At 36.2% G+C, this 10,906-nt stretch overlaps 1 protein-coding gene across 1 annotated transcript; it reads left to right on the top strand.

Moving 5' to 3' along the window:
- Nucleotides 1–263: 263 nt before the first annotated feature.
- On the top strand, nt 264–10,450 carry LOC121865790 (phosphatidylinositol transfer protein beta isoform-like). The gene is made up of 5 exons (XM_042365349.1): nt 264–289; nt 3,844–3,874; nt 6,779–6,942; nt 8,596–8,695; nt 9,364–10,450. Exons 1-5 carry the CDS (start codon nt 273–275, stop codon nt 9,514–9,516), a joined length of 465 nt encoding a protein of 154 aa, XP_042221283.1. The 5' UTR covers nt 264–272; the 3' UTR covers nt 9,517–10,450.
- The last annotated feature ends 456 nt before the right edge of the window (nt 10,451–10,906 follow it).

Below are 10,906 nucleotides of genomic sequence, written 5' to 3'. Positions count from 1 at the left end.
TTGTTTTTATATTTAAATTACTTAAATGCAAACATAGCTAGCCAAACAAGAACTAATCTAATTTTATAATTAATTTTAAGTAATGTTAGTGTTGGTTACTTAGCGATACATGAAATATGAATGATTAAGTGACTACGTTCGTATTACCTTTCTAACATTATTTAGACTGTGTGTGTGTGTGTGTGTGTGCGGCGTTGTTCACTTGTCACTTCATCCGGGTGTGTGTGTGTGTGTGTCAGTCCACTCCAGCTCATGTCATAGTATAGGTCACGATGCTCGTCAAGGAATTGTAAGTTAAGTCGCTATAACTGACAATTTGACATTGAATATTTTATTGTAATTATAATTATATTAGACGGCGTAACTACAACCTTTATTATAAGAACCAAGGGTTATTGATTGTGGTTGTTTATGTGGTAACCCAGAGTAACCACATTGTTTCTTCCTGGCGGTATTATTTATATAATATCCTTCAAATTTCTCCTCGTAAATATTAATTAATGGAGTTTAATGTTAATGAATAGTTTGAATTTTGAAGAAGGATTTTAAAGGGAGTACTGCAGTGGTGGACGGTCATATCTACTGACAGCTGTCATGAGTAGGTCAAGGCTGACACTCGTATTTGACCTACTTATTTTCAAGCTTATTTAACATCGGTGGTCAAAGTGGCGGCTCTTCTTATTTTCTTTTTGAAAACCAGGATAAGATTTATTTAGTGGTTACATCTTATGGTGTGTGGGGTAAAGTACAACACTGGGCCACTAAGCTGGTGGTTGGGGGGATTTTTGTTTATAGGTCATTTGTTACTTGGTTTGGTAGTGTTGTAATTAATTATTGTGTTCTTGATAACACTTGAAACAAAATAAAGTTCATCACAAAACCTGGGTTGTGTTGAAGACAGGGAACATAAGAATGGAGGAAACTGCAACAGGCCTATTGGCCCATACTGGAGCAGTCCCATTTACACCCAACCCCTGGCAGTCCCATTTACACCCAACCCCTGGCAGTCCCACACCCAACTGGCAGTCCCATTTACACCCACCCCCTGGCAGTCCTATTTACACCCAATTCTTGGCAGTCCCATTTACACCCACCCCCTGGCAGTCCCATTTACACCCAACCCCTGGCAGTCCCATTTACACCCAACCCCTGGCAGTCCTATTTACACCCAATTCTTGGCAGTCCCATTTACACCCACCCCCTGGCAGTCCCATTTACACCCAACCCCTGGCAGTCCCATTTACACCCAACCCCTGGCAGTCCCATTTACATCCAACCCCTGGCAGTCCCATTTACACCCAACCTCTGGCAGTCCCATTTACACCCAACCCCTGGCAGTCCCATTTACACCCAACATTCAGGACTGAATATTGTCATGAAACTTATTAAGATTATTGATTTTACTATACAATATTCACTCTTAATCCAGTGGTAGAGACCTGGAATTTTTTTGTTCTGCAGTCAGTAATAATCACACAAAACCCTAAGTTTGGCAGTGTTTAGTGGTCCATCCCTTCGGAAATTAAAAAAAATTCTGACATAGTATAGTACAAAGTTTGTTTTGATTTGCTGGAACGGATACACTATTCGTCATCAAAAAACCCACTTTGTCACCAATATCAAATCTGTTTCGTCACCACTAACAGACCGTTAGTCGCTGGTATTAGAGTGATAAATTGTAAGTTATTATTTTACACGAATAGAAATTACACGTATACAGACGGCTCGAGAATTATTGTGTTATTATTATATATGAATATTAATTAATTAATCAAGAAAACAATTAAAACATTGGTAAATAAACAAAATACAGAACAAATGAAGGTGGTTTCGTCTTCTTCACCACCTTGGTTGATTTGCAATTACAACTAGTTGCTGAGCACGAGCTAAAATCGTGCACAAGAAAAGCAAATCATGACAAACAAGTCCATCTCTGGAAGCTGTGGGATGAATATGTAGAAAAATATATCACCACTTCTAATTTCTTAAAAAAAAAGTCGTGTCGTCTTCCAAGCTTGCATGAGTAATAACAATGTTTTTAATTTTTATTTTTATTTATTTATTTTTAGTCTTTCACATATTGTTTAAGTGAGATGATTGCAGGCATGTTAACAATATTTTTATTTTTGTTTCATTTTAGTCTTTAATAAATTGTTTAAGTGAGATGCTTGCATAAGTAATAAACAATTATTTTTATTTTCATCTTTAATAAATTGTCTTAATGAGATGCATGATCCGATGCATTGTTATACCGAGGCATAATTTCGTAATACAACTTTGTAAACTAGGTGTTTTGATTATTTTATATCCCAAGCAACCGATATTTTGGCAAATTTAGTGAAATTTTCGTGTATATATTGAAGGTATTAATTATGTAATAATTTTCTGGAATATATTGCCCTTGAAATGGTGATGGGAATAAACGCGGTGACGAAACAGGTAAAACCAGTGGTGACGAAATGGGCACACCCCACTGGAAGATGTAGAGGTAGTGGCTAACATGTTGTAGCTCAGGTCAGCCAGACTGGTGTGGTTCATTTGATCACTTGAAGAATCTCCACCCACGCTTATTTCACCTAAAAATTAACCACTAAAACTGTTTTGGGGGATCAGGTTACGTTGGCTTAGGGTGGTTAATATTTAGGTGAATTAAGCGTGGGTGAAGATTCTTCAGGTGATTTATTTCATGTCCTAAATGAAGGAAGAGAACCTTTAATGGATTTAAAGTCACATGCTAGCACAGACCTTGTTTCTTGTAGGAGAGGGACCAGGTTAACCAACTACCTAAAAAAATATCTTCACAAGACACCTTGGTTGATATGTGATTAAACCTGTTTTGGCAGTTTAAGAAGTTGGGGGGGGGGGGATACCACACATGAACTTATGCATGAAAGTTTGTGCTAATATATATTAACTCATATTGATGCAGATTCATATATGAAAAACGGTTATTTTTCTCAGCCCCATTTTGCCATCTTCATTGTCTCGAGTTATCAGCTAGCACCACTCACCAGCAGCATTTCCTTCCCATGCTCTCCTTCCACATCTGCTGCGTCCTGGATGACCAACTCCTTTACTTTTATAGCCTCCTTTATCCCATTCTTCTATCTCCTTGGTCTTCTCTTTTCCCTCTTACTATCCACATCTGAACTGTACTGTACTTACTATTTTGTAATGATCATTCAATTCCAATACTGTGTGACTCATTTCAATCCCCCTAAGTTCTTCAGTATGCACTGTACTACATTGATGTTAACAAGAGTAAGGATTATTTTTGTATGCATATTGTATGTGGATAAAAATACTGTAATTGTAGCTATTGCAATGCTTTACCAGACAGTTAGTTATCATAAATTTCAGGTTTTGCTAATTCTGCATCTAGTTCAGGGTTTAGTAGGCTTGTTCCATGCTTTGATACCATAGCTATTGTAGTATTCAGAATCCAGAAAATCACTGGCCTTTCCCCACACCTCCATAATTTAACATGTTAGCTACTAATGGTATTCAAAATTACCAGGTAATCTTGAAAAGTGAGCATTGAAAATCTAGATGCAGGCATTTTACATAGCACCAGACAAGATTAAGGCACTTCCTGTATACCATAATTTTTTCTCCTAATTGCTGCTAAGTGAACACTGTTATTCTAGATGTTATTTTCATACTTCAGCTTATTCATCCAATAAGGTGCATTCTTATGTCTTCAGTTACAAAGAATGTTCAATGTTTGAAATTTTATAGGTGTGGACCTTACATGTATTTGTTTTTGTAAAGTTAATCATGTTATGTAACTTTCTGAACTTCATAATGTTTACTGTATTTTCAATTTTATATTTTGTATTTCAGTCGAGTCATCCTACCACTCACAGTTGACGAGGTGTGTACAATAGCTTATGTATCTCTTTTTGGTATTCTTTCTGGCATTAGCTCTTTTTGCATGGTGGCTCTCTTATAACATGCAACTGATGGGGGTTCTAGGCCTCTTGACACCCCATTACTGTATATAAGTGTTTTAATTCAATTTTGTTAAGCTAATCACCAGAGCCCAGATGTTCAACCAAAATGCTATACATTAAGTGCCAACTTTTGTAATAAAATTGCTTGTTTTTTTAATATGCCATTTTTTCTTATTTTCATTGATTTGTTATCATTCTGCTCTGAAAAAAATTTACTGGCCTTTCAAGAAAAGAAAATATCCTGACCGTTTCCACGAAGCAGATTACTTAATGTTCAAACTGAATATTTCATTCTGCATTATTCTGATGGGTAATGGACGCATGTGTATGATAGGTACAGCGAGTGTGAATATATCCTCCACTGCCTGGGATGTACGGTTTGAGTCACTCAGTTCTCTTTCCAACACAGTTGAACACATTTCACTTCAAAACTTAGCAATTTGATTAAAGAGTTTGGTAGCAGTGTGTTCTCTACAAATGGAGCAGTATTATTTTGCAAAATGTGCAAAAATCGGTGAACTACATGAAGTTAAAGTACAGGGACTTTGTTTCTCAAAATTAAGAGACTCTTAACCATAAAGCTGATGCTGCTTGGAAAACTCAACAACAGAGCATACATGCCTTCTTACTTCATATACTGTACAGTACTACAGCTTCTGGTCAGCAATTTCAGTTTTCATTGGACCTGTGCAAGGTATATTTGTTAATGTCAACATTCCTCTAAAAATGTAAAGTGTCTGGCAACTCAAGGCCATTTGTTTACTATAGTACTTAGTAAAAATTATGAATGAATGTACAGTGGTCCATCGGTTAACGAACAGTTCGATTAATGAAATTTCGGTTAACGAATTACTTCCCACAAGGATCTTCAATTCGGTTAACGAACAAAACTTAGGTTAATGAACTCTTTACAAAAAACACGTTTTGTTCTGAGCATCAGCTGATGGGCTAGTCTGCCAATTCAGTAATCTGTTCTGTTTACATTCGTTTCAGTTATGCTCTTTGATATTTTTTTCATTTTTTATATTAAAATTATTAGTCATTTTAAAATTTAGTTAACATATTGATAATATATGCAGTACAGGGAACTAGTTTTTTGTGCGCCCATCAGCCGCTTGACTCAGCCACCAGGCGTTAGTCTGGCTTTGTTAACAGTGGAGTGAACATCGATTTTGTTGGTGTCTTGAATATTTTTGCATTTTTACATTAAAATTATTGGCCATTCTGAAATTTAGATAACTTATTGATAATATATAGTGCACTGTTGATTTAAATAAATTAATCTTGAATTACACCTAGTGAACTTAAAAATTTATTAGTGAAATTACTGCATCAAGCATGGGTCCCCTGAAAGGTGATTTCTCCTCCATCCCCACTTCCTTCTCTTCTCCCTTCTCTTCTCCCTTCTCCTCCACTCCCACTTCTAATTCCAATCATCATCATCATCATCAACCAGGAACCTTCTACATACACACCTCAAAGTAAATGTACTTTCCTGCTTTTTTTTTTTTTTTTTTTACATTGTACTGTATGTACTTTTCTGTGAGCTGGAACCAATTACCCAATATCTCATTGAAACAATGGATTCGGTTAACGAAATTTTCAGTTAACGAACGACTCTGTGGAACGAATTGTGTTCGTTAATCGAGGGACCACTGTAAAAGGTTATCGGTGATTGGTTACTTAGTTCCCTGTTGCTTAATTAATGGTTGGGCTGTGTTGTTTCGTATTATATTATATTACATACTATATTAAACAAACGGCCTTGAGTTGCCAGCTGTCTCCAGCAGTGTTCGAAGAATCTCTAACGAGACTGTACCAAGTGAGGCTATATTATGGAAAAAATATGTGGACCCCAGTATTTTTTATTTTTTACCACATTTTCACTCTTGAGAAGAAACAGTTTCAGCTGTGGAAATTAATGAAAAAATTTCTATTTTTACCCCCAAAATATATTGGTTACCTATCATTTCTTTTACTAATACAGTAGTGTTGTAATATTATGCATAATTTTTTGTACAGGTACTGTATAATTACGGTATTGTTGTAGTAAAATAATTATAACCTTTTTTACTTTCCTGCCTGTTTCAGCTGTATGTGTTGCCTATTTACCTACCCTTTTAAAAATATTAAGTGCCTAAACTTTTGGGTTCTAGTCATCACATTGGCAGGATAAAGTGTTGTTGATGCATCAATTCCAAAGGATCAAGTATTTACTGCTTGTCTCACTGATAATGTTACGTTTATTACTTGCTCCTGGCAAATGCAGTTACCTATTTTCAGTACACTTGTAATATGATAATAAATTATTTATTGTACGATATCTAGCCAAACCTCTCTCTTATGACAGTGTGTAGAATTTCCTCACCTTGGCAGGAATACAGCCAATTGGCATCTCAGTTTTTGTTATTACATAATAATATAATATATAAAATAATATATTACAGTACATACTACTGGATACTCTTGCCCTAGACATGTATGATTGTTCTTAATACAATACTTAGTACAGTAGATTAATACACTTAAAAAAAGAAATTGCCATTAATGTGTCCTTTATTATTTGTATTACTGTATTTTTTTAGTATTACTATTACAATACATACAGTGTTGTTATTACTGTACAGTGCTGTATTGCCAGTGAACATATTCTAATGATACCGGTACATAATTGATAATGTCTTAGCCATGCTTTGTCACTTTTTACCTTATTCTAGAATCCCTCTCTAATATTTCCTCCCATTCATTAAATTTTCAATCCCATTAATTTATGCCACACAGAAGTGGGTGAAGAGTAAAGATGATAATTACAATTTTATTTACAGTACCAAGTGGCACAGCTGTACAGTGTTGCAGAAGCAAGTAAAAATGAAACTGGAGGAGGGGAAGGTATTGAGGTCCTTAAAAATGAACCATTTGACAACCACCCACTACTGGGGGAAAAGTACTGCAAAGGGCAGTATACCTATAAGATCTACCACCTGAAAAGGTAATGAGACAGTTCATTTAGTAATTATTGATAATTCTATTCGTGAATAAATGAATACAGTATGTGAATAAGTGTTTGTGTTACTCTTGTTTCCATCCACCCAACATTGTACTATTATCTAGCACGGTTGAGATCACAGGATTTGGAGGAATAGTACTTGATGCTGAGGTACTGTATGTTAGGAAGGCTACCAAAATAATGAAAATAAACATATGTATATACAGGTATCCCCCAGTTTACAATGAGGTTAGGTTCTTGAAAATCCCATCGCAAATTCAAATACTATTGTAAATCGAGTTCATTATAGCATGTATCACCGAAAAAACATTTTACACTAATAAAATTAATAGAAAACAGTTATATAAACAACACTCAACACATCATTGAGAACAAGTCTGACCACTTCACAATGTCAAGCTTCAGCTCCAGAGACACTGTTTTCCAGAGTGCCTTGGCCTTCCCAGATGCAGAAGTCTTCAGCAACAGCTTGACAGACATTTTCAAAGTTACACTGCATTTTTCACAGTCACAAAAACAGAGTGAGAATGTATAATAATAATAAATTAAATACAAAATAATGTGTTGCCATTTGGCAATCATTTTACAGGACCGAACAGCAGAGAGATTTCCCATGCTTCTCCCCCCTTTCCCTGCTTTGAGGGCTAACTAGTGCACATAAGAAATGTTTATTCCCCTTGTTTTTGACCTTATGATAATTATTTTTTTATTTTTGTGCATTCTGTATTAACGATTGTGTATGCATGTAACACTAAAAAAAAAAGTATACAGTACGCCCGGATAATTTGCGGTTTTTTATTTTGCTGTCCTCTAATATTTACGGATGACACCCTGGATATACCCAAGTATGTCTGTGGGTAGTTTTAAAGTTGCCGGCATTTTCGCGGCTGGGACCGGGAGCCATTCGTTCTGGAGGCAGTAATTTCCTTTACCTGTATTTTACGTGTGTGTGTGTGTGTGTGTATATGTACACACACACACACACACACACACACACACACACAAATATATAATAGTGGGAAAAATTCTCTTGCAAATAATCAGAAAGAAATTTATTAGAAATGTTGAGTCTACCCTCAAGTCCACTCCGTGCTTTATTAATAACAAAGTACGGAGTGGACTTGAGGGTAGACTCAATATTTTTAAGAAAATTTTTTCTGATTATTTGTGAGAGAATTTTCCCATTATTATTAATTTGTATGTGTTTTTTGTGTCTGTGTCTGTCTACACATATATACAATACAGGTAAAAAATTATTGTTCTAGGGGCAAATACGTACATAAAGGGAATGTACATTTCTTTGTACACAAGTAAAAATGAGAAGCGGTCTTAAAACATCAGCATCGTTAAAGCGAAATATCATAGATCGGGGATACCTGTCTAGGTATATTTTTGTGCAATAGTTAGTGTGGAAAATGGCTGTAAATTGGTGATGATGAGTGTTGGATGTTGCAGTTTTGAGAAAAATTAAGCAAATATGAGTTAAAGTCGAGTTAATTTAATTTTTAACAATTTGGCGCATGGAATGATCCTTCATATAATTTTATATGAATAGTCCAATATTGCTCAAAAGAGTATGATGTGCTTTATGTAGCTAATGTTAACATCAGTCTTATCCATGATTGTTATCTTCAGCAAAGTACCGTCCTTCATCCGTCTCTTAGCACCAGAGGGCTCACTTGAGATTCATGAAGAAGCTTGGAATGCTTACCCTTACTGTAGAACCATCATCTCGGTATGTTCAGTCTATTTTGCAGTTTTCTGTATACAGGTACATTGCACATTTGTTATAGATCTAGAATTCAACTCCATAAGCACAAAATCAGACTAATGACCAAGCAGAGTTAGATAATATTACTGCCATATCCATTGTTGCTGATGAGTGCTGCAAGTTGTCACAGGATTCAGACACAAACACGTAGTTTGACTTCTTTTTTATTTTTATTTTTTTTAATTGTGTGTTAGTTGTCAGGGGTCACACACATTTTAATATTTTGTATTTGAAATGAGGAGCTGGCTCAATGGCCATGGAAAATGGTCAGCTATATACAGGAGAAGCAAACTGACCCTGGACTCGTTAGCTATTGTTTTCATTTGTAGGTGATAACATATTTTCTTGTACAGGGACATACAGTATTCTTGTAGGGTTAGCCAAAATACATGTGAAATTTAGCTTTAAAAAGCTATATTGATATTCTGAAGTTTAAGCCCACTCTGACTCATTTATTAATCTTCTGATAAATCCACTAATAGACTTAAACATTTTATGCAACAGAAACTACATTTTCCAGATATAGATCAAGAAACATTAAGTTTTAGCACAATTATTCCCTATCTTATCTGTATGATTTTATTTTACATATTGTATGAATTAGTCTTCTTGTCTAATAAGTTGCCTTTCAGAACCCAGGCTACATGAAGGAGGGATTTTATATAACAATAGAGACACTACATGCACCTGATGATGGGGAGTTGGAGAATGTGAGTGGCACAGCGCTTGAGTCAAGCATGATTTGGCTCCTCTTGTTGCTTGTGACCACAATAATACAGTATTAGCAGGCTTGGAATTTCATAGCAACCACAGTGTGTCATTGTCTTCTGCTTGGCTGTTATGTGATTTCCTGTTTAGGCTGTTGTATCCTATTAATGAATTTCCAGGCCTGCAGTAGTGCAGATACACTTAATGTTGCCCTCTTTCCAGGAAAGGAATATATTCTGTTAACCAATTTGGCTGAATAAATTTTAGTATTCAATGATGTAATTTTGATGTCATATTGGTTCATCATTTTTTAGCATGCATCCTGTAATCGGGTGGCTCCAATGACAGCACTTACCTAACTGCATGCATTGGTTATTAAATCTTCATCTTATTATGGCAGCTTGAATTGATTTATTAAGCTCTGTAAGATAAAAATTCACCAACCTTCATGGTCATAACCATTTTCCTTAAATAAGGGATATCAGAAGCAAGAGTTACCCTCTAGAGTCTAGAGGCAGGTGTTTTAGAATTGTGTTGGTCTAACCAGCACACACACACACACACACACACACACACACACATACATACATACAGCCAGGCCTGCTGTCTTATTCCAGGTCAATCCAGTTCCTGGTTGACTGCTGTAGAGCTTAGACATGCAATTGGCCCTCTCTTAGCTATTTCAACGAAATACGAGTGTTAAGTTTCTTTGTAATACTTCTAGAATATTTGGTAGGAACTACCACAGTTTTAGATACCACGTATGTAATACCATTCCTGTATTAAGGTTATCTTATAAAGTTTATTTACCTTTCATACAATACTTTCATGAGTCTGGGTTAGCCTTATCCTTCTCCTAGTAGTGGTTCTTTAGGAGCTTCCATTGACCTTTCTGTCTCATGTTACGTTTCTTAAAGAGATTCAGAATGAAGCCATTTTCAGTTTCTTGATTAAGAGATGGCTTTTAGTCTATTACTTTTACTTACTTTTATCCTCTTTACTGATTGGCTCGTTAGCCGCTTGGGTGATCAGTCACATCTGTTACTTTTCCTTTTTTTTTATCCTCTTCACCAAATGATCGACTCGTTAGCCGCTTGGGCGATCGGTCACGTCTCTGTTACGCACTGTTGGCAAGTACTGGGCATGCACCGGCTCCTGAATGTACCTGAACCTGCTCCAGTGTTGGTCAAGTCTTGTCTTGAAAGAGCTCACACTCGGTGCTGCCACAACACTTTCTGGTAGATTGTTCCAAGAGTTCACAACTCGCACTCCGAAAAAGTTTGCCCTCACAGTTTTCTGGACTTGCGGCTTCTTCAATCCATTGAACATTTTCAACCAACTGACAGTCCCTAGCATATCTCGGGGACCATACAGGGTGACAGTACTCCAGATGGGGAAGCACTTCACTCTTGAAGATAGTTATGAGGGATGGGCCATCTAGATATCTGGCCTCTAGCCAGGTGGCTT

The sequence above is a fragment of the Homarus americanus genome, unplaced genomic scaffold (assembly GCF_018991925.1).
Source record: "Homarus americanus isolate GMGI-L3 unplaced genomic scaffold, GMGI_Hamer_2.0 scaffold44010, whole genome shotgun sequence".
Lineage (NCBI taxonomy): Eukaryota > Metazoa > Arthropoda > Malacostraca > Decapoda > Nephropidae > Homarus > Homarus americanus.
Note: the sequence above shows the minus strand (reverse complement) of the source record. Positions and strands in the feature narration are given on the sequence as shown.

Excerpts from the sequence above, each read along its gene's own strand:
- LOC121865790 (XM_042365349.1), top strand. Across the intron at positions 3,875-6,778 it reads TACCACTCACAGTTGACGAG|TACCAAGTGGCACAGCTGTA; the intron begins GTGTGTACAATA and ends TTTTATTTACAG. Across the intron at positions 6,943-8,595 it reads AAGATCTACCACCTGAAAAG|CAAAGTACCGTCCTTCATCC; the intron begins GTAATGAGACAG and ends TGTTATCTTCAG.